This window comes from Heterodontus francisci, chromosome 1, assembly GCF_036365525.1.
Source record: "Heterodontus francisci isolate sHetFra1 chromosome 1, sHetFra1.hap1, whole genome shotgun sequence".
NCBI lineage: Eukaryota > Metazoa > Chordata > Chondrichthyes > Heterodontiformes > Heterodontidae > Heterodontus > Heterodontus francisci.
This window is the reverse complement of record NC_090371.1, coordinates 183955382-183979575: the sequence shown is the minus strand read 5'-3', so window position 1 is coordinate 183979575 and position 24194 is coordinate 183955382. Positions and strand designations below refer to the sequence as shown.

Here is a 24194-nt window from a genome sequence, read left to right as displayed (position 1 = left end):
TTGTTATCTCTTGCCCCACCCCTACTTTATTTGTTTAAAACCTATTACATTTCTAACCTTTGCCAGTTCTGAAGAAGGGTCACTGACCTGAAACGTTAACTCTGCTTCTCTCTCCACAGATGCTGCCAGACTTGCTGACTATTTCCAGCATTTCTTGTTTTTATTTCAGATTTCCAGCATCTGCAGTATTTTGCTTTCATTATCATGATTAAGGTCACAATATGTGGAGTCAAGGGACAAATAACAGAATGGATAGCCTGCTTCTATCTCTGCAGAGGCCACAGAGCTTACACCAGTACAAGTAGCAGAAAAAGGGAGAGTAAGACTTTGTAGCTGCACAAGGGTATGCACAAGGGTGTCTGAGAAAATATTGTTTTGATAAGTTTTTGTTGTTTATTGAGCTCACATAAATGTTATTCTTTTTCACCACTTTCCTTGTCCATTGTCTGGTGCTGGATGGTAAATAACTTCCTAGTTGTTTGATAATGAATGCAAAGACATGAATTGATGGGGTGGTTGGTGGTTGCAGGACTGCTTTGTGTCAGTGGCATTGGAGGTGGAGGGGAAAGAGTGGCTGTTGCATTTTCTGATGACCTGGATGCACTGGTGCAATCTAAGTGAAACTTGCATGAAGAAGGACATTTTGGGCAGCATTGTAAGCAGCTGGGGTTGCATTGCCTTCATCATTCCTCTCCTCCTCTGAACTGTGCGTAGAGGATCTAAGCTCTTTGCCTTGTTCCCCCTGCAGGTCCCAGCCTCGCTGTTATGCAAAGCACAACCATTCTTGTTAATATCTTGAAGACTTCGATCAGATCACCTCTTAACCTTCTAAGTTCTAGCAAAAACAGGCCTAATTTGTGTAATCTCTCCTCGTAATTTAACCCCTGTAGTCCAGGTATCATTCTTGTAAACCTACGTTGCACTCCCTCCAAGGCCAATATATCCTTCCTAAGGTGTGGTGCCCAGAACTGCTCACAGTACTCCAAGTGGAGTCTAACCAGGGTTTTGTACAGCTGCAGCATAACCTCTGTGTCTTTATACTTCAATCCTCTCGATATAAAGGCTAGCATTCCATTTGCCTTTTTGATTATTTTCTGCACTTGCTCGTGGCATTTTAAAGATCTATGCACCTGAACCCCCAAGTCTCTTCGGACATCCACTGTACTAACCTATTCCCATTTAGAAAGTACCCTGCTCTATCCTTTTTAGGTCCAAAATGGATAATCTCACACTTGCCCACATTGAAAACCATCTGCCACAGTTTTGCCCACTCACCTAGTCTGTCAAAAGCTCTTTGCAATTTTATGCTATCATCTATACTGTCTACAATGCCGCCTAACTTTGTATCATCAGCAGGTTTCTGACAAGTCATTAGCCAGCTTTGCAGTGAGTATCCCATTGGCACCTAGCAGCCACTGTTTAAGATTGTTTCCAGGTCTGAAGAGATTTAGGGAGCTTAGATGGCTGCAGGATGAAAGCATCACGGCGGTTTCCCAGGAATCTTATGCACACCTGCATAAACATCTTTTAGTGGTTGCACACCAGCTGAATATTGATGGAGTGGAAACCCTTGCAGTTGTTCTGGGGGTGCCTGGATTGCCACATGTGTGCAGTTGATGGCGCCCTGCACCTGTAGAAAGCCAGTCAAAGCCAATCACCCGCTCATTCTGACTGGCATCATCAGTGGCGAAGTTGACATAATTGCCAGCCCTAGCAAGTGACCCATCAGTGACCTGACTTATGCATTTCTGAGTAGATAACTGGGAGATCCTGGATACGTCTGCAGTGGAGCCTTGGAAAGATCTAGAGAAAAAGAAGTTGAGGGCAGTGGTGACTTTAACAACCGCTGCTAATGTGTGACTACCAGGTTCAGCAGGCAACAGGTCTTCTTCTAGGAGGCTGCAGATGTCTGTCACCACCTGTCGTGACATCCTGAACCACCTGAGATACTGTTGTTCAGACATGTCAGGAAACTGAGCCTCTGCCTGTAGACCTTGTTCCGTGGGTAATGCCACCTACAAACTCCATGTCTCTGCCAGTCCCCTCTTTAATGGTCCGCTTTCTGCCATGCAACTACAGATCTGTGACCAACAGCTGCAGGTGCTGTTGCTGGTCATCTTGGTCCTCATCTGAGGTCCAATCTAAGGCAGCAAAAGTGGCACCCGTCCTGATATGATACAGCAAACCTCCAAAGTGCAGAAAGTAACCTCTCAGAAATAATGTGAATAATCCCTTTCCCACAAGCAGCTAAGAAAGCAGCTGTGAGTACTGAGTATTTATTGGCATATTTCCCTGAAACAGCTTCAGTTCCCTCATTTTCAGCTGTGTTTTCTGCAAGTTTCAGGAAGCCCAGGAAACCCATGGACCCGACATTAAACTCAAAAGAGTGTGTTAGTATTGCTCTAATTACGCGATTACCATATGCAAACTAACAACCTCCTCACTCGAGGTGGATGCACACATGCACCCGATTGCACTGTGTGAATGGAGGATTCCTGCGCTTTTCACTGTCGGGTGCCTCCTGTAATGGCATCTACCACAATCAGCCTAAGAAAGGGATTGGGTCTTCCCGAGTTTTTTTACTCACTCAGGGAGCCTTTGAGAGAGAAAAGAAATCAAACTTTTAAGGACTGCAAGGCTTTTCTCTCTTTTTAAAAAACGGGGGTTCCTCTATTGAGAGCAGACTGACTCACCTGATCACTGTGATTGATCTGCAGCCTGTCATTCAGAGCTCTGTCTTCGGCAGCTGAAGGTGAGTTTTTTCTTTCCACTTTTTGAGCCAGTGTTTCTTTTAACTATCTCTCTTCCAGCTGTAGGTAGTTTTTAAAGCTTTTTTTCTGTGCTCTTCAAACTTGGATTCTGTCTTCTCACCACTGCTGCCACCATGCAATGAGAAGCTTTTTATGTTGTCTGATGCAACATAAATGAGATGCGTGGAGTTCAGGTTGTTGAACTTGCCTCTTGGTATTACAGTAGCAGAGTGGGCCTAGCTTGTAGTGACATGATTACATACTGGTTCTTGACTCATTAGCATACTAAGATCTTAAAGGTACATTACTCTTAAAGGCAATCACACAACATACACAAATCATTAGTTGTAGGCCATTCGGCCCTTCGAGCCTGCTCTGCCATTCATTATGATCATGGCTGATCATCCAACTCAGTAACCTTTTCCTGCTTTCCCCCCATACCCTTTGATTCCTTTAGACTCAAGAGCTATAATCTAACTCCTTCTTGAAAACATACAATGTTTTGGCCTCAACTGCTTTCTGTGGTAGCAAATTCCACAGGCTCACTGCTCTCTGGGTGAAGAAATTTCTCCTCATCTCAGTCCTGAAAGGTTTACCCTGTATCCTTGGACTATGACCCCTGGTTCTGGACTCCCCCACCATCGGGAACATCCTTCCTGCATCTACCCTGTCAAGTCCTGTTAGAATTTTATAGGTTTCTATGAGATCCCCCCTTCACTCTTCTGAACTCTAGCGAATATAAGCCCAACCAACTCAATCTCTCCTCATACGCCATCCCAGGAATCAGTCTGGTAAACCTTCGCTGCACTCCCTCTATAGCAAGAACATCCTTCCTCAGATAAGGAGATCAAAACTGCACACAATATTCCAGGTGTGGTCTCACCAAGGCCCTGTATAATTGCAGCAAAACATCCCTGCTCCTGTACTCGAATCCTCGCGCTATGAAGGCCAACATACCATTTGCCTTTTTTACAGCCTGTTGCACCTACTTGCTTACCTTCAGCGACTGGTGTACGAGAACACCCGGGTCTCACTGCATATTCCCCTCTCTCAGTTTATAGCCATTCAGATAATAGTCTGCCTTCCTGTTTTTGCTACCAAAGTGGATAACCTCACATTTATCCACATTATACTGCATCTGCCATGCATTAGCCCACTCACTCAACTTGTCCAAATCACCCAGAAGCCTCTCTGCATCCTCCTCACAACTCACCCTCCCACCCAGTTTTGTGTCATCTGCAAATTTGGAAATATTACATTTTGGTTCCCTCATCTAAATCGTTAATATATATTGTGAATAGCTGGGGTCTTAGCACCGATCCTTGTGGTACCCCACTAGTCACTGCCTGCCATTCGAAAAAAGACCCGTTTATCCCTACCCTTTGTTTCCTGTCCCCCAACCAATTTTGTATCCATTGCAATACACTACCCCCAATCCCATGCGCTTTAATTTTACATGCTAATCTCTTATGTGGGACTTTGTCGAAAGCCTTCTGAAAATCCAAATAAACCACATCCACGGGCTCCCCCTTATCAACTCTACTAGTTACATCCTCGAAGAATTCTAGTAGATTTGTCAAGCATGATTTTCCTTTTGTAAATCCATGCTGACTCTGCCCGATTCTATCACTGTTCTCGAAGCGCTCTGCTATAAAATCGTTGATAATGGACTCTAGAATTTTCCCCACTACTGACGTCAGGCTGACTGGTCTACAATTCCCTGCTTTCTCTCTACCTCCCTTTTTAAATAGTGGGGTTACATTAGTTACCCTCCAATCTGTAGGAACTGTTCCAGAGTGTATAGAATCTTGGAAGATGACCATCAATGCATCCATTATTTCTAGGGCCACTTCCTTAAGTACTCTGGGATGCATACCATCAAGCTCTGGGGATTTATCGGCCTTCAATTCCATCAATTTCCCCAAAAGCATTTCTCTACTAACACTGATTTCCCTCAGTTCCTCTCTCTCACTAAGCCATGTGTTCCCCAACATTTAGATTTAGATTTAGAGATACAGCACTGAAACAGGCCCATCGGCCCACCGAGTCTGTGCCGACCATTAACCACCCATTTATACTAATCCTACACTAATCCCATATTCCTACCACATCCTCACCTGTCCCTATATTCCCCTACCACCTACCTATACTAGGGGCAATTGCTAATGGCCAATTTACCTATCAACCTGCAAGTCTTTTGGCTGTGGGAGGAAACCGGAGCACCCGGAGGAAACCCACGCAGACACAGGGAGAACTTTCAAACTCCACACAGGCAGTACCCAGAATTGAACCTGGGTCGCTGGAGCTGTTAGGCTACGGTGCTAACCACTGCGCCACTGTGCCGCCCTAACCACTGCGCCACTGTGCCGCCCTGGTATGATATTTGTGTCCATCAAGAAAGCAAAATAAAATACGAGGGTTCATTTCTAGAGGGATAGAATTGAAAACCAGAGAAGTTATGTTAAACTTCTATAGAACCTTGGTTAGAGCACATTTGGACCAGTGTACCCAATTCTAATCTCCATATTACGAAAAGGAGGAGGCCCGGGAGGAGGTGCAAAAAATATTTACAAGGATGATACCATAACTGTAAGGTTATAACTGTCAGGAAAGATTGAACAGGCTAGGGCTCTTTTCTCTAGAAAAGTGAAGTCTGAGGGGTGAGCTGAAGGATGGCTTTGAGATAATAAAAGGGTTTGATAGGGTAAACGTTGATATTTCCGCTTGTGGGGAGACAAAAACTAGGGTCCATAAATATAAGATATTTCACATGAATAATAAATGCAATAGGGAATTCAGGAAAAACTTCTTTACCCAGAGAGTGGAACTCATTATCACAAAGAGTAGGAGAATAGCATAGATGAAATCGAAGGGAAATCTAAATAAACACATGAGCGAGAAAGGAGTTGAAGGATATGTTGACGGAGTTAGATGAAGAAGTGGGGAAGGGGGCTCCTGTGAAGTATAATTACCGACATGGACTGGGTTTTGCTGAATGGCCTGCTTCCATGCTGTAAGTACTATAGCCTGGATATTTACAGGGTGGGTTATGTAGGTGGGGTGGGGGGGATGTCTGTTTTTGAGGACAGTGTTTCAGATGGGAAATCCTCAAGTCCAGGTTTCCCCACATGCTGTGGAGTTTTAACCCCACAGTGTGCGTCTTTTGTCGTCTACATGTTCAGTTTGATTGTGAAGCAGCCAGGCAGGAGGACTCCGGAGCAGGCTGCAAGGAGCAGCTCAGTCTGATCCTGTCCCTAGATTGGCGATGGTTGGGAAGGGGTGGGGGGGGTGCGGTTGGCGCTGATTCCAGGGGAGCTAGACCACTCTCTGACCCTGGAGGGGGTCTTTGTATGGGGGTGGAGTGTCTGAAGGGTAGAGAATTTAGAGGGCCGGTGGAAGGACTCCTGCTCCTCCTGACCTGTAAGCAGTGTTGTTGAGGCACTTACCTTCTCCCTGAAGCTGTGAAACTCTCCTCACCTCCCATTAGTTGCCAGGTTTCCCAGAGCTTGGAAAAGACAGCCAGACAATGGGCTGAATTTTATCAGCGTGCTTTGAAAGCGTGACCTTCTGACACGGAAGTGCTGCCACAGAGCCCTCGCAATATTACGCGCGGGGGCTCATTTAATTGGAGGGGGTGGAGTGGCCGCCCCCAATGACATAGAGGAGGCAGCCATTGCGTCCCCGACAACAGTGTCCAGCGCCACTGCGCAGGTGCCAGCACCATTTTTAAAGGGCTTCCAGCCCTTAGATGAAATTTACATTTTTAAAAGGTGCCAGGTCAATGAAACTTTACATTAAGATTTGTGCACACCTGCAATCCCCTCTCCAACCCCCCTAGTGCCTATCCCCCTCAAAAAAATTAGTTTGCAGTAACGACCTTTCCCCCCCCGAACCTTATTCCCTTTGACCCGAAACCCCTTCCCACCATCCTCACACCCAATGAAAAAGGTTTTTCACGCTTCAACCCCCCTCCCCCGCCCTGATAAATTTATTCCTCCCCCTTCCCCACTAGTGTCTCGGAAGGCGCGTGAGTTCCGATCGGCAGCCGTAAAATCGGCGTGCGAAAGCCAGCAGCAGCAGGTAAATTCATTTGCATTTCATTACTGCTCATTTGAATATTTAGGTGAAGGCCCCGGGGCCATACCAAGGTCCCTCCGCCGCCGGTAATATACGGCGGGTCCTTCTTGATGTCTGGGGTCGAGGCGGGCCTTTCCCCACAGAGTTTTATGGGAGCCCTGCCTCGACCCACGGCGTCGAGGGGCTGGTAAAATTCAGCCCAATGTTATGCCTGCAAAGCAGGTTAAATCAGAGGCTACCAGCTTTCTTAACATATTTAAATTTTCAACCTGCCTCCTGGGAGCAGTTTGACTGCCCACCCCTTGTGCCAACTCCGTAAACCTCAGATGTGGGAAGGTGGGAGGCAGGTTAGAGTCAAGTTTTAAGATTTTTAAAATATTAACATCTGACCCAACCCCAACTCACCCATTTTTGGGTGTTAAAATTCACCCCTATATATCTACAGTTCGAGAAAAAATGCAGATACAATCTTGGATAGTACTTTTATGTTGAATTTTATAAGACTATCCAGATGCGTTCTATCATTCTGTATTTTGTACAGCTCAATACACACTCTCAAACTAGTTTTCTGACCAAGTTTTACACCAGTTCTCAATGAGCCATAAAACCAACTACATAAATAGCACAGCGGTAAGACAAGAAATTATGGCATGACTACTACTTCAAATTGGGTTAGAATGATTTCAACCACAGGTTTAGTAACAGATTAACATATTTTTCTGCCGTTTTCCATTTTTATAAATTATAACACCATTTGTTGAAACTTGCTTTTTAATGTGAAAGGGAAATTAAAATAGGTTATTAAGAACCAAATGGATTATCAGCCTTTCAAAAATATCCATCAAACCATGAAATTATATCAGGTAGCTGAGTTTTCAAGATCCTGCTGGCTGCATTTAGAGTCAATAGAGTCATACAGCACAGAAACAGGCCCTTCGGCCCACCACATCCATGCCGACCATAATGCCTATCTATACTAATCCCACCTGCCTGGATTAATTCCATATTCCTCTCCGCCTTGCTCATTCAAGTACCTGCCCAGATGCCTCTTAAATGTTGCTACTGTTCCTGCCTCCACCACCTTCTCAGGCAGATCATTCCAGATACCCACTATTCTTCGTGTGAAAAATTTACCCCTTTGATCTCCTTTAAACCTCCTCCCTCTCATCTTAAATCTATGCCCTCTAGTTTTAGTCACCCCTACCATGGGAAGCAGACTCTGGCTATCTACCCTATCTATGCCTCTCATAATTTTATATACCTCATCATGTCCCCTCTCAGCCTCCCTTGCTCCAGGGAAAACAGACCCAGCCTATCCAATCTCTCTTTATAACTCAAGCCCTCCAAACCAGGCAACATCTTTGTAAATCTTTTCTGCACCCTCTCTAGCTTAATCACATCTTTCCTGTCGTGCGGCGACCAGAACTGCACACAGTACTCCAAATGCGGCCTAACCAACGTTATGTACAACTGTAACATGACATCCCAACTCTTGTACTCAATACCTCGGCCGATGAAGGCAAGCATGCCATACGCCTTCTTCATCGCCCTATCTACCTGTGTTGCCACTTTCAGGGAACTATGTACTTGCACCCCAAGGTCTCTCTGCTCAATAACACTCCCCAGGGTCCTGCCATTCACTGTACATGTCCTGCCCTGGTATAACTTCCCAAATGCATCACTTCGCACTTGTCTACGTTAAATTCCATTTGCCAATCCCTTGCCCACTTTCCCAGTTGATCTATATCCTGTTGTAACCTTAGACAACCTTCTTCACTGTCCCCTATACCACCAATTTTGGTGTCATCTGCAAACTTACGAATCATGCCCCCTACATTCACATCCAAGTCATTAATATATATGACAAACAACAGAGAGTCCAGCACCGATCCCTGCGGCACACCACTGGTCACCGGCCTCCAATCTGAAAAACAACCCTCCACTACCACCCACTGCCTCCTAACACCAAGCCAATTTGTATCCAATTTGCTAGCTCACCCTGGATCCCATGTGTTCGAACCTTCTGAACCAGCCTACCATGCGGGACCTTGTCAAAGGCCTTGCAAAAGTCCATGTAAACAACGTCCATCGCCCTGCCCTTGTCAATCCTCTTGGTCACCTCCTCAAAAAACTCAATCAAATTCTTGAGACATGATTTCCCACACACAAAGCCATGCTGACTATCCCTAATCAGACCATGCCTTTCCAAATGTATATAAATCCTGTCTCTCAGAATCCCTTCCAATAACTTTCCCACCACTGATGTAAGGCTCATTGGCCTGTAGTTCCCTGGCTTATCCCTGCTGCCCTTCTTAAATAAAGGCACAACATTAGCTATCCTCCAGTCTTCCAGTACCTCACCCATGGCTAACAATGATACAAAAATCTCTGCCAGGGCCCCAGCAATCTCCTCCCTTGCTTCCCATAGCATCCTAGGATACGCCTGGTCAGGCCCTGGGGATTTATCCACCTTTAGGGCGGCACAGTGGCGCAGTGGTTAGCACCGCAGCCTCACAGCTCCAGGGACCTGGGTTCGATTCCGGGTACTGTCTGTGTGGAGTTTGCAAGTTCTCCCTGTGTCTGCGTGGGTTTTCTCCGGGTGCTCCGGTTTCCTCCCACAAGCCAAAAGACTTGCAGGTTGATAGGTAAATTGGCCATTATAAATTGTCACTAGTATAGGTAGGTGGTAGGGAAATATAGGGACAGGTGGGGATGATTGGTAGGAATATGGGATTAGTGTAGGATTAGTATAAATGGGTGGTTGATGTTCGGCACAGACTCGGTGGGCTGAAGGGCCTGTTTCAGTGCTGTATCTCTAATCTAATCTAATCTAATGTGCTTCAAAACCTCCAACACATCCTCCTTTGTAGTGTTGATATGCTCCAGGATATCGCTGTTCCCTCCCTCGAACTCACTCGCTTCCATGACCATCTCCACGGTAAATACGGATGAGAAGTATTCATTTAAGACCTCGCCCACTTCCCGTGGCTCCACACAAAGATTACCACACTGATCCTTAAGGGATCTCTCCCTAACCCTCCCTAACTACCTTTTTACTCTTAATATACTTATAGAATCTTTTAGGATTCTCCTTTATCTTATCTGCCAGGGAAATCTCATGGCCCCTTTTCACCCTCCTAATTTCCTTCTTAAGTGTACTTCTACATCCCCTGTACTCCTCGAGAGACTCACTTGATCCCAGCTGCCTACTCCTGACATATGCCTCCTTCTTTGTCCTGACCAGACCCTCAATATCCCTCGTCAACCAAGGTTCCCTAAACTTGCCAGCCTTGCCCTTCCATCTAACAGGAACATGCCGGCCCTGAACTCTTCCTATCTCACTTTTAAAAGACTCCCACTTGCCAGACATCCCTTTACCTGTAAACAGCCTCTCCCATTCAACTTTTGAGAGTTCCTGTCTGATGCCATTGAAATTAGCCTTCCCCAATTTAGGACTTCAACCTGAGGACCAGTCCTATCCTTTTCCATAACTATCTTGAAGCTAATAGAGTTATGGTCACTGGTCCCAAAGTGCTCCCCCACTGACACATCAACCACCTGCCCCTCCTCATTTCCTAAGAGGAGGTCGAGTGTAACCCCTTCTCTAGTAGGGCCATCCACATGCCGCTTCAGAAAACTATCCTTGACACACTTAACAAATTCTTCCCCATCCGATCCCTTAGCACTAAGGCAGTCCCAGTCAATATTTGGGAAGTTAAAATCACCTACTATTACAACCCTATAAATCCTACACCTATCTGTGATTTCCCTACATATATGCTCCTCCACTTCCCTCTGACTATTGGGGGGCCTATAGTATAATCCCATCAAAGTGATCACCCCTTTCTTATTTCTAAGTTCTACCCATATGGCCTCGCTGGACATTCCCCCCGGGATATCCTCTCTAAGTACTGCCGTGGTGGCCTCCCTCATCAATAGTGCAACTCCCCCTCCTCTCTTACCTCCACCTCTGTCACGCCGGAAGGATCGGTACCCCGGAACATTGAGCTGCCAGTCCTGCCCATCCCTCAACCACGTTTCCATAATAGCTATAATATCACAATCCCACGTACCGATCCATGCTCTGAGTTCATCTGCCTTACCTGTAAGGCTTCTTGCATTAAAGTAAATGCAGTTTAACCTACCAGACCTTCCACGCTCCATGCCCTGCCCCTGCCCGGGCTGCCGACTGGACTTGCTCGCTTTAACCTCTACATTTGCCTCAACTATCTCATTGGAGAGACTACTACTTTGGGTCCCACCCCCCTGCAAGACTAGTTTAAACCCTCCCGAGTAGTACTAGCAAACCTCCTCACAAGGATATTGGTCCCCTTCCTATTTATCTGGCTAAGCTACTAATCTTCATAGTTGCCAAACAAGTGTTTTACATGCTGGAACTAACAAGCTACGATGAATTTTGATTTAAATATTTGGAAAATGCAACTTCGAAGAACTAACTGGAGAAGTCTTTATCGGTACCATTGTATCAAAGCAGTCTGACTTGTCCTTCTTGACACTGCATCTTACCATGACATTCATCCAATTATCTCACCTCATTTGGTGGTAAAGTTGCAAAAGGTTTGATGACAGCTGCTAAAGGGATCTGGGATTGTTTTGCCATGTCTGCTGTGCTTGGAAAGCAGTAGGTTGTACAGCGGATGAAACGAGGGCTTGCATTTCCTTTAAAAGATAAACAAAACAAAAACTGAGCATTGATTACATTCCTCGGCAGAAGCTTAATTTTGCTGACTAAGTTTCTTGACTGTTGTAGATTCTTCACAAAACATTTAAAACAAATTTTACAAAAGACTGTTCCAAATTGCAGACATATTTTATACAAAAATACAGGATCACATGTGATGCTGTCGCTGGATAGAACTCTAGTGTTGGTAAGTCCCCTGCACTTCTAACATCATAATTCAAGCTCAGTGCAGGGGTACGTGTTACCTTTCTCCAAAAGTTTATGGAAGGGGGTAATTGGTAGCTTTATCATTGCTATCCACTTCAACAAATCAAAGCTGTGATTTGCAAAAATAATTCTGATTAAGTTGAATAGTCATCAAAAACACTACTCTATCTTATGGCCCAAGAGGTGTGAGATAACAAATATAAAGTTGAAATGACAAGACAGGACAACGTTTCAGCGCTTCTAATGCCATTGTATGAACTGTGGAAGATATGTCGCACACTGTGTTGGTGTGGGCATCTCAGTCTGATAACAACAGTGGAGTCATTTGATTGAGGTTTATCAGGTTAAGAAAAAGTACAACTGTGTTATGCTACTGGCTGACATTTGTCAAGTTGACATTTTAATAGTGATGTGACTGCAGGAAAACTAATGGAGATGTAAATGAACATATCTCTAAAATGGTACTTTATTTTGATTCAAATATTCTTAACTTGAAATTTTAGGATTAGGTATCCGACTGTGCCTGGAATCAGGCAGGCAGAGCAGGATACACACTGTGGGTTGGATATTAAGAGCCCACCGCTGCTCAAAAAATAGCGGCACACGCCTCAATGAGCCACCGCAATCTCCCGTGCAGCAGCTCCTTTAAACAGCCAGGGCGGCCCGCAAACCCCCCCTCCTGCCCAATCACATGGAGGGGTGGGCTGTCCTTCCCCGGCTATGGCATCAGCTGCCTGTGCACAGCATGGGCGCCATTTTTAAAGGGCAGCCAACCCTGCCAGTCAATTTGAATTTTTAAAGCAGTATCCCCCCAAAATTTGTCCAATAAATTTCTAACACCCCTTTCTTACCACCCCCCCAATAACAATGACATTAACTATTTGCCCTTCCCCCCCAAGACACTTACCTTTTAAATCTGACCTTGCCCCCACCCTGCAAACTGCACAATATTTAAAGTTCACCCCTTCCCATAATCCCCTAGGCCCATTACATTTATTTGACCCCGTTCCCCCCCAACACACTGAAAATCTTAACTCCTCCCCCCTCCCCACCAGTGTCACGCAGACTTTCCCCGGACGGGGAATTGAAGGTATGGGAGTGCCGGCCACCGCTCCAAAGATCGCAGCAGGCCCGGAAGATTTCAGTTAAGTTTATTTAAATTTATTCAGGCTATTCATTTAAATTTTGAAATAGTGTTCCCATTGCTCAGTGGCCGGGGAGGGCCACCACGGAGCCTCGCTGCTGCCAGGAGGATCAGGCCGGGCCCTCCCAGCATCGGCCTCTGCGTTGAGCCGCTGCCTGGCCCATATTCCGTCCCCCCCTCAATGCCCGCTACAGAGCCCGACATCGTGGGCTTGGTTAAATCCAGCCCTGCTTGTGCCTGTTTCAATTCACTCATGCAGCATATAATATTCGTGCAGCTTGATCACTTTAATTAGACATGAATGCCGCCAGTGATATCTGCATTACTCATTAGCTGCACTCCTGTAAAAGGTGGGGGGGGGGAGGGGGGGGGGGTGCACATATAATAGCATTTGAAGGAAGTCAGTACCTCTTAAATAGAAAGTGCATTCTGGCTGCAGACAACAGGAAAATACTTTTGGAAGGCCAATAGCCAGCAGATAATTTGGGAGTCTGGTTGGAATACAAGTGACATAGAGGATTGGCAGAGGATGAAATCGTCATGACTGCTGGTGACCTGCATGATCCATTGCCTGTGATCACAAACCAGCTGCACATTGAGGGAGTGGAATCCTAGTCGGTTGATAAAGATGTCAAGCTGGTGATAGGGAGCAAGCAAGTCAAAGTATGTGCAGTCTAAAGTACCTTGCACCTTATGGAAGTCTGCCATGCAGGCGAAGCCTAAGCTCTCTCACCTGCTATAGTGCTGCCCATGCCCTAGTGAGGGGTCAAAGTTCTGGCTACAGCACATGACATATACTGGTGACTGTCTCGTTGGTGTAGCGAAGCTGTCAGAGACATTGCTCTTGAGGAAGTTTAATATCAAAAAGTGCTCCCTGAATACCTGCTGCAGATATGGCTTCCTGTGCTGTGCCTTCTCCTTCTTCCTCTTCTGTCAGCTGCTTCTGCTCTCTTTCAATAAGGTACTCTTTCCTTTAAATAATTCCAATGTGCACTCCTGATGTCAGCAAATCCACCTGATCCAATATTGCGGGTGGCACACCTCCAGTTGGAAATGTGTTCACACTTCCTGCCCATAATACTAGGACCTCAGTAGATTGGTTATTTCCTGGCAAAGGGCATTGCATGGCCGAATTGCTACTGAATTTCTGCGACTTTATTAGGATTCAATGATTGACAGATGAACAGGACCAAAACATATTGCAACTTCTTAGCAAACTACAGGTTTGGGTGATAATATTAATATCACAGGAACACAAAATTTGCTGGTTATTAGGCCTACCTTGCTTCCTAAGCTATTTGCATTTTTTATGGATTCACAATAATTGTTTAAGGATAAACAGCATGGAGTCAATTATTTCAATTTTTCTCTCAAGATCAAAACCCTTTTGATACTAATCAGGCTGCAAGGAAACTTCTCTCGGATGACAAAATTATCTGAGATGAATTTTCTGCTGATTTCAGCGGAGAAGCAAAATTTTGCAAAATGACAATTTAACACCAGTCAGTGAACAAATTAAAGGTATACAAATGTGGGATTACATTCATTTTGGAGCATCCTTTGGGCTTTTAGTAAAAAACAGCACAACAATGCTCAAATCTTTCTTCAAATCCTATTTCTGGTGCCTGTCTGAAAGACATTTTCCAGTATACTTTAATGGGCATGCAGCCACACTTAGAATCAGATCCAAGATTTCTTGGCTAGCAGAATGTTCCTTTAATAAAAGGTCCTATTTAGGAGAGTTTTAAACATTTTAGCTCTCAAAGTTGCAAAAATAATTGAGTTGCTTTGGAATATGAATCTAGAAAAATAAAAGATTACAAGCCAAAAAGCTTGTGCTGTATTATATCAAAATACATTTACTTCGTGTAATTTAAGGATAAATTTGCTCTTTATCAGATTATACTTGGCTGTAAGATGGCAGCAACTCACCCAAACAAATTATGGTAGAGGATTAGTTATAAAGAGTGTACTAATAATGGAGAACGGTAGTATTGTAGTACTGTGCTACATGGCCTGTTTTGACTTCATTCCTCTTTAAAACAATATTTTATTCACCAATTTAACAATATCAACTGCATTACCTTGATCCTGTACCACACAGTTGGTGGTAACAAGCGGAGGAACTTGGCCCTTGGTATTTGTTACAAAAAGCTGTCCTGATCTTCGAAGTTTATCTTCTTCTATGACCTGGATCTAAAAGAAATATATGCTCATTGATGTACATTTTCAAATAAAAGGGCCAATATTGCCTGTATTTGTATAGGATATATTGGGCATGTTATTGTTTATCTGCCTTTTAAAAAAAAAATTCAAAACCTGTTATTTAAGCTACAATTAATTTCTCTAGGGATAGTCTTACATTAAGGGGAAAGGCAAATATAGTGCTTTCCAATTGATAGACATTTGTGTGAATTTCTTATCAATATTATAAAGCATCAATTTAAATGTTCCTCTTCTGTTTCCTGTACTGGACATTGCTCTTCTACCACATAGGAGATATCAGGGTGTAAAGAGAGAGTTGGGGTAAAGAGAGAGTTGGGGTAGAGAGAGGTCAGGTGATAAAGGGGGCAGGGGAGAGAGGACACAAGGGACAAAATGAACTGGGAGAGGGATACAGACGGAGGGAAGTAGGATGTAAAATGGAGGAAAGAGAGACAGGGGAGAGATAAGAACAGAGGAGGAAATATGGAGAGGGAGAAAGTGAGACCTACAGGAAAATAAAATCAGGCATAGATAGATGGGTAAAAGACATTACTGAGGGATGGCATGACAGAGAAAGATTGGACTTTGAGATTACAGCAACAGAAGAGAAATCAAGGGAGAGAGTGTGATGCCAGAGATATGGCGGCAGTACGAGGGGGAAGAGAAGCAGGTAAGGCATCAAGGAAGAGACAAATTGGGCATAAGACATCACAAGAGACGAGGACAGTAGCGTAAGAAAAAGCGATTAGAACACAGAAAGAGCAAGGAAACAATATCAAATAGTTGAAACAATTGCACATCAATAGATAGTGAAAGAGATTGGGGGCATGAAGAGAAAGTGCAATCAGTGAAGGAAGATGTGAACAACAGGAAGACAAAGGAACATGTCAGAAGGACATAATGTGAATAAACTTCCTGAGAGTTTCTGTTATCCTGCTGCCATAACTTTGAAGGCAGAAAAATGGGTTTAGACCCATAAACGTGGTTTCTGCTATAACTCCGATGAAGTCACAGTGATGGAGCATGAGAAGCTCCAAAGAAATTCACCCCCAATGAAAAAGGCACAAGGATTAGGGGTTAGAGCACTCAGCATGAGCAACATCAGCAGACTTCACCAGGAGGTCTACGAGTATATGTAAAAATGATAGAGGACACTGATTTACAGTGAAAAAATAAGTTAGATTCTATTTTCATTATCTGGGATTCCAGGACTTTTACCAATGATTTGGAAGCAAATTTTGTGACTCCATTTGTTTTTTAACTAGGGTTGGGAATAAGTCAAATTCCATTTTTATTGCATTGAATTCTGTGATTATGTTGGTCTGTTACCAATGTATTGGGAATCAAATTCTTCCATTCCACCCTCTCCCTCTTCCCACCCGTTCAGTTGAAAATTGACAAGAATCCCGAAGAGACTTCCCAGTAAGGTTTCTGCCGATCTTGCACTAAATTTATGGAAGCCAATCGCGAGAACTCCCATGGAAATTCCCAGTGTTAAAGTGGAGTTATATTTTCTACTTCTATCAGCTAATCCAAATATATCCCAGAGAGGGGTGGCACAGTGGTTAGCATTGCAGCCTCACAGCTCCAGTGACCCGGGTTCAGTTCTGGGTACTGCCTGTGTGGAGTTTGCAAGTTCTCCTTGTGACCGTGTGGGTTTCCGCCAGGTGCTCCAGTTTCCTCCCACAGCCAAAGACTTGCAGGTTGATAGGTAAATTGGCAATTGTAAATTGCCCCTCGTGTAGGTAGGTGGTAGGAGAATTGAGGGAAGGTGGTAGGGAATATGGGATTAATGTAGGATTAGTATAAATGGGTGGTTGATGGTCGGCACAGACTCAGTGGGCCGAAGGGCCTATTTCAGTGCTGTATCTCTTTATGACTAATATACAAAAGAGAGTAATTTACTAAAGAGGTGTATAAATGTTATAAAACACTGCCTCTTATTGTTGTGCGACACTGGCCAACAAGGAAAAACTCACCACGTGTTGACAGTAACAGGAGATATTTCCCAATTAGCAAAGCTAAATCAAAAGGTGCTCAATGCATTTGTACAAAATTCTGTGCGCTGTTTTAGACAGACATTAATCCACTTAAAATAAGCACATCAAGCATTTGTATCTGTACTTTGTGTATTGGAAAATGTTTCCTGTGAATGCCAACAGACAAAGGTGCAATCATAATGCAGAGCTGCCAAGTGTCATCCATTAGGAGTGACATGCATTTACTTTAGTTTAAAAATGTAACCTGTTTTCATATACATCAGCCCAAAAATAAACACATCCCCATAAATCAATTCGACTGCAATCTACTGGGTAAATTCAACAAGGTTGCATCCTGACAGAGACCCTCACTTGGGCAGGATTGTGGTCACAGATAGGTCAGGTAACACTAAGGGCTAATTTTGTGACCTGCAATGCACCTGAGAGGGCAGCCTCAATGAATTTCCCCTTAAGCTACTTCACCCAATCATAAACAGAATTCCCAGTGTTTCTGAAATGCTGACAAGTATGTCCTGATTGGGTAGAAGAAAAAAACTTGCAAATATCTACAACATAAACCCATTTTTGGAAACATTTTCATAACTGCAACAATTGCAGAGTTTGGATTATTGCATCAGCTTTCACTCTCAATGATATATATCAAGTAACTGAGCATGTTACAGCTTTGTAATATACTGTCAGCTATGGTTTATTCATCATGTAAATATACATTAATAATGGAGTAAAAATTCCATATTAGTACTTTTGGCCAACAAAGTAAAAGTTATGAATCTTTTTCCCATATTACGATAAATCAGGTGGAACTCAAAGAGTTAAAAGAATTTTCGGACCCTAAATTTGTGAGGTGTTGCTTGACAGGATACAGAAACTTCATACGAAAATGTTTTATCAGTTAAGAATGGTAACAGGAATTGGCAGTACTTCAGAAAAAGCCTATTAACATCTGACAGTGCTCTGTATCCTTATTTCAAGACTGTCATCAAAAATGCAGACTAAATTTTGCAAAAGGTGAACAATTTGTTTGCCTGCACTAAACAGGCTAGCTGACTTGAGCTTTCTAACCAGTCACTGAGTGCATCATTAAATTTTCATTGTTAATTCAAGGTACCTCTAAAAATATCTAGTTTGTAATGATCACAGTGAAAAACTTTCATTTTGTACTTGCCAGATACTTAAGCTACAATATTAAGCTGTTTTGTGAGTACATTTTTGAGTCAAAAACCACAACCGATTGATAAACACTTTTTCAAGTGATCTATTAGCACCGACTACAACTAGGTGTTTGAACATTTTTGTCTGAAAATTCTGCTGAGGTTCCACCGATCTCCCAACATAACTTTGATGGAAATTGGCAGAAACTCTGGGAATGAGCGTAAACAACAGTTTACATTGTTTCTCTGGTATTTCAGCTGAAGTTACGGGAAAGAACAGGAAAGCCCCACAGAAATTCTACCCAACTGTTTTTACTCTCTGCACTTACTTTTGATGTTTATTTGAAATGGAGTGTTTCATAATGAATGAGGTATTGTCTAAATCCTTTGTCATCCAGCTGTATCACTATTTCTGGAATAATCAATAGCATCCATAATACAAGAATTCTAAAGTGACAGACTCTTCCACAGGCGCTGCAGATAAAATGGGAGGCGGTGGCGTAGTGGTATTGCCACTGGACTAGTAACCCAGAGACCCAGGGTATTGCTCTGGGGACATGGGTTCAAATCCCACCACAGCAGAAGGTGGAATTTGAATTCAATTAATAAATCTGAAATTAAAAAGCTAGTCTAATGATGGCCATGAAACCATTGTCGATTGTTGTAAAAACCCATCTGGTTCACTAATGTCCTTTAGGGAAGGAAATCTGCTGTCCTTACCTGGTCTGGCCTACATGTGACTCCAGAGCCACAGCCCTCTGAAATGGCCTAGCAAGCCACACAGTTAGGGCAATTAGGGATGGGCAATAAATGCTGCCTGGCCAGCGACGCCCATATCCCATGAATGAATTTTTAAAAAATGATAGGAAGAGCTCCTCTACCCATATCCTTGCCCTCCCCCGTGATCATGTAATTTCTCATGGCCTCTTTGCACTGAAGAATCTCCATCAAGGCTATTTCTGACCATTTCTTTGCCTCCCTTGCCAATTACATCCCCTAGAAGTAATAGAAAGGGTAGAAGAGAAAGAGGAGAAATAGTAACAGAAAGAGTACGGGAGTAACTGAAAGAGTAGAAGTAACAGAAATAATAAAAGAAATAGCAAGAAGAGCAAAAAAGTGACAGCAGATAGAGTAGCAATAACAAGAAAAGTAGACAAGGGTAATGAAGTTGATGTAATATATTTAGATTATCAAAAGGCCTTTGATTAAGGTCAGAGTGCATGGAGCCAGGGGACAAGTAGAAGAATGGATAGCAAGCTGGCTACAAAAGAGAGAGTATGGTTAAGAGTAGTTATTCAGACTGGTCAAAGGTGGAAGTAGTGTTCGACAATGATCAGATCTGGGACCACTGTTGTTCACCATTTACATAAATTATTTGGATTCAGGAAAAGCAGAGAAATTATATTGAACTTGTGCAGGACAGGCTGGATGTACCAGAGGGTATTTATCTGTCAGTCATTGTTTGTATGTTCATATGTTTGTAAATCCTATAGGGAATTCAGGAGAAACCTCTTTACCCAGAGAGTGGTTGGAAGTAGCACACAGAGTAGTTGAAGTGAATAGCATAGATGCATTTAAGGGAAATCTAGATAAATACGTGAGGGAGAGAGAAATGGAAGGCTCTGCTGATAGGGTTAAATGAGGAGGGATGTTTGTGTGGAGCATAAATACCTGCATTGACCAACTGGGATGAATGGCCTGTTTCTGTGCTGTACATTCAGTGTTATTCTGTGTAATATCCTCCTCCAACTCCACTATCTCAACATCTGGCCATGGGAAGAATTATCCCCAACTCCATTCTGACCTCACTCTCACACTTTCACCTTCCTTTATTTTGCCTTTCATTTGGCACAACTCTCCTAAAATAATTGACGAAGATTTTATTGGTCTTTCGTGTTTGATTGGGAACAAGGGCGTTGAAGCCAATCATTGGCTTCAACCCATCACTTCCCCAGTACACTTCACATCCAACCTTCTCACATCCTTGGCCCTTTACATCTGAGGGCAAAAATCGGACTCAGATCAATGGAAAGGAATATCAGGCAAGGCATATAACGAGCAGCTGATTTGGAACTGCCAGTTTACTGCCTAAGCCAAACGTGAATATTACACCCAGTGCCTCCAGAAAGCAACAGCTATTTCATGATGGAAAATTAATGTGTGTATAAATGCATGCATATACTGAAACATACTATCACTGGCTGGTAAGATACTGGAAAAAAATGGAGTTTGGTAAAATATCAATGGGAATGAATACCAGATGGTAGGACATCAGAACATTAAGGCAAAGCTAGGCTAGTGGGAGGTGAAGAAGGCCCATTAGGAAAGGAGACACGAAAAAAAAGAAAATATTGCATACCACACAGGGAACAGATTTCTGGAACAAGGGAGCAAACCTTGTTGCACAGGGCAGTCCCGCTAGGTTCACAGACTCCCAGGCCATCTGTAATTTCTGCGGCCTGGACGAGTCAGTGTTCCATGGAGTGTGCGATGTTGCAACCCCTCTGCGTATTTAAGGGGGCTGCTCCTAAGGTTTTGGCTACACTTCAACCCCACGCTCCTGATCTTTGGGCACCTGGTGTGGTGGGGGGGCTGGGTGGGCCAGGAGGAGGATCTCCTCGTCGGTCTGCTTCTGGGCCTGGCCAAGGTGGCAATTCACAGGTCCAGGCAGCAGGCCATCGGGCAGCAGGTGGGGAGGGGGGGGGGGGGGGTCCGTCTGTCGTGATTGCCTGCCCCTCTGCCGAAGTTACATTGGTGCCCGAGTGTTCCTGGAAAAGGAGCATGCGCCGTTCGCTGGTTCGGTTGAGGCCTTCCATGACCAGTGAGCACCGAAGGGGCTGGAATTGCATTTTAATTTGAGTTTTGTTTTATTTATCTGTTTTTAATAAAGTTAATTATTTAAAATGTAAATAAAGGGGGCCTGAGGAATAAAGGCTGCCGCGACAAAGGTTTCCTGAAAATAGGGGGCAAACCTTGAGTTCAATGGAAATAAAAACTGGGAGAGGTGTAAAGCGGGCTGCCAATTCATTTTCACCTGTTTTGCACTATGGCACAAAGTCACAATCTACCCCAATGTGAGGAGTAAAGACAAAAGAGGCTAAGGATGAGAGAGTGGGAATGAATGTGAGAGTCACACCAGAAGGACACTGAAAAATCTAGGCAACGACCTGTATTATTTTACTATAATAAAAACAAGAAATGCTGGAAATACTCAGCAGGTCTGGGAGCATCTGTGGAGAGAGAAGCAAAGTTAACGTTTCAGGTCAGTGACCCTTCTTCAGAACATTGACCTAAAACGTTAACTCTGCTTCTCTCTCCACAGATGCTGCCAGACCTGCTGAGTATTTCCAGCATTTCTTGTTTCTATTTCAGATTTCCAGCATCCGCAGTATTTTGCTTTTATTTTAGTGTTATTTTACTAGTTGGCTTTGGCACGTATGATAATGCTGATCGGAAAATCTAGGTTCGAGGGTGAAATAAGATAGACAGCAGAGAGAGACAGAATATAAGCAACTGCAAGATGCACAGGAAAGAGAAAGTGACCACATTGTGCACAGGAGAGTGGCCTAGATATTCCCTGACCTGTCAGAAACATGGCAGGTTGGAATTTCTGCCCACCTAAGTAAGCCTCCCGCACGTAACTGCATTTTCCTGAGGGGCACCTCATTTTGTTATGCAGAGCAGCTGAAAATCTGCTGCAACTTATAAACCAGAAGGCATTGCAAGTCTTAAAGAGGCAGATACAGCAAGAGCATAGTGAGTGCAGAAAAGCAGAGGATGAACCATCATCAGGCGTGTCTGCTGTAGCCAATGCCCAATGATTCTCAAAAGTTTCCATAGAGGCAGTATTGGCAGAGATAAGGTCAAGGGATGCAAGACTATTTAGAACCCAGGCAGGAAGTCTTAGAAAAGGATGGTTCAGGAAGTCTGGAGTGAGGTTTTAAAGACAATAAAGTACCAGAAACATTTTAATGACTTTACTATATTGGCCAAGATCAGCAAAGGCACAAGTAGCTGCACACATCCTGAAGTAATGCTGGAAGTATTATGCACCTTCACACCATCCATGTCCACACAGTGGAAATAAAGAGATGAATAAAACAATTAATATGCTGCTGAAACCATGTCTTTTTTACCACCAGATTTAACCATTCTAAAGCACTTCTGGACAGCCTCCCATACTCTACCGAGGTCATCCAAAACTCTGCTGTCCATATCCCAAATCACACTAAATCCCTTTCATCCATCACCCTTATGCTCACTGACCTACACTGGCTCCTGGTTAAGCAATGCCTCCATTTTAAAATTCTCATCCTTGCTTTCAAATCCCTCCATGACCCGGCCCCTGCTTCTCTCTGTAATCTCCTCCAGCCCTACAACCCTCAGATATCTGCGCTCCTCTAATTATGGCCTCTTGAGAATTACCAATTTTAATTGCTCCACCACTGGAGGCTATGCCTTCAGCTGCCAAGGCCCCAAGCTCTGGAATACCCTCCCTAAATCTCTCTGCCTCTACCTCACTTTCCTTCTTTAAGACACTCCTTAAAGTCTACCTCTTTGACCAAGATTTTGGTCATCAACTGCCCTAATATACATCTGTGGCTCTGTGTAAAATTTTGTTTTTATCATGCCTCTGTGAAGCACCTTGGGACATTTTATTATGTTAAAGGCACTATATAAAAACAACTTGTTGTATCCACTATAATTCTTGACACCCTTGCTGAGATGTAGCACTGAAGGTTTCATTGAACCCGTTGTCAGTGTCAATTTTCAGATGGCAGACTGTGTCACCAGCTTTGGTTGAACTGGTAGATAATGGGGAACATGTATATATCGTACTTATGGATTTCAGAAAAGACATTTGAAAAGGTGCCAAGGCTGTCCAATGATGAGTGCTTGAGTAAATGGGCTTATAGTCTTTGGAGTTTAGAAGAATGAGAGGTGATCTCGTAGAAACATCAGATTTGGATACAGCCTGACAGGGTAGATGCTGAGAGGTTGTTTCCCATGGCTAGAGAATCTAGGGGCTGAATTTTATCTTGACGACAAGGGTTTCAGTGACAGGCCGGAAGGCAGGGCCGAGGCAGTATTGCCCCGTTTTGGACCCCCTGCCGAATTCCATGGTGGGCAGTCACTTAACTGCCCACTGTCGGAGTCCCCGTCCATTTAAGGAAGGGAATCGCGCCCCCAAGAGCAGCTGGTCAATCAGAGTACCAGCAGCGCCACTGGGAGCGGCGGTCACTGCCGATACTACAGGAGGCCTGGAACCAGGACCAGCACTGGAGCCCCAGACCTCAGGTAAGTGTGGCAGGCTCACTGGGGTGGGGGGGGGGCACCGGGGGCAGGGGTTGTTTGCAGAGCAGCAGGCCCCAGATTGCCAGCCGTAGTTGGAAGAGGGCCTTAATTGGCTATTAATTGATGTAAACGTCCACTTACACTGTGCTTTCAAGATTCGGCAATCTTGCTTTCAAGTTACAACAGCAAATTGTAAGATCCCTCAGAAATTTCCGGTGCTTGTAATCAATGAAATCCAGTCGCTCAATGCAATTCCATTGCTCAGTCTCTGACCTGGTGGGTCCATGGGGTAAAGTAGCCTGGCTAACAATAGCATCTGTCACCTATTCCATGGAAGGCTGCACTGCTAACCGAATTAGGAACTTAGGAGCAGGAGTAAACCATTCAGCCCATCGAGCCTGCTCTGCCATTCAATATGATCATGGCTGATCAACCACTTCAATGCCTTTTTCCCACATTGTTTCCGTATCCCTTTATGTCATTAATATTTAGAACTCTGCCAATTTGCTTCAATGACTGAGCTTCCACAGCCCTTTGGGGTAGAGAATTCCAAAGATTCACAACCCTCTGCGTAAAGAAATTTCTCTTCATCTCGGTCTTAAGTGGCTTCCCCCTTATTATGAAATTGTGTCCCCTGGATCTAGACTCCCCAACATGGGGAAA

The 24194-nt window shown here is 44.0% G+C and overlaps 1 protein-coding gene across 2 annotated transcripts in view; it reads right to left on the bottom strand.

Annotated features, from left to right (window-relative positions):
- Positions 1-24194, bottom strand: part of LOC137373877 (protein transport protein Sec24D-like) — a 282185-nt gene that overhangs the window by 214892 nt on the left and 43099 nt on the right. For both annotated transcript variants that reach the window (XM_068039393.1, XM_068039404.1), the window contains exons 7-8: positions 14965-15076; positions 11380-11507 (exon numbers count right to left, since the gene is read on the bottom strand). In XM_068039393.1, coding sequence (XP_067895494.1) covers positions 11380-11507; positions 14965-15076 — 240 coding nt within the window. The remainder of the gene's footprint in view (positions 1-11379; positions 11508-14964; positions 15077-24194) is intronic.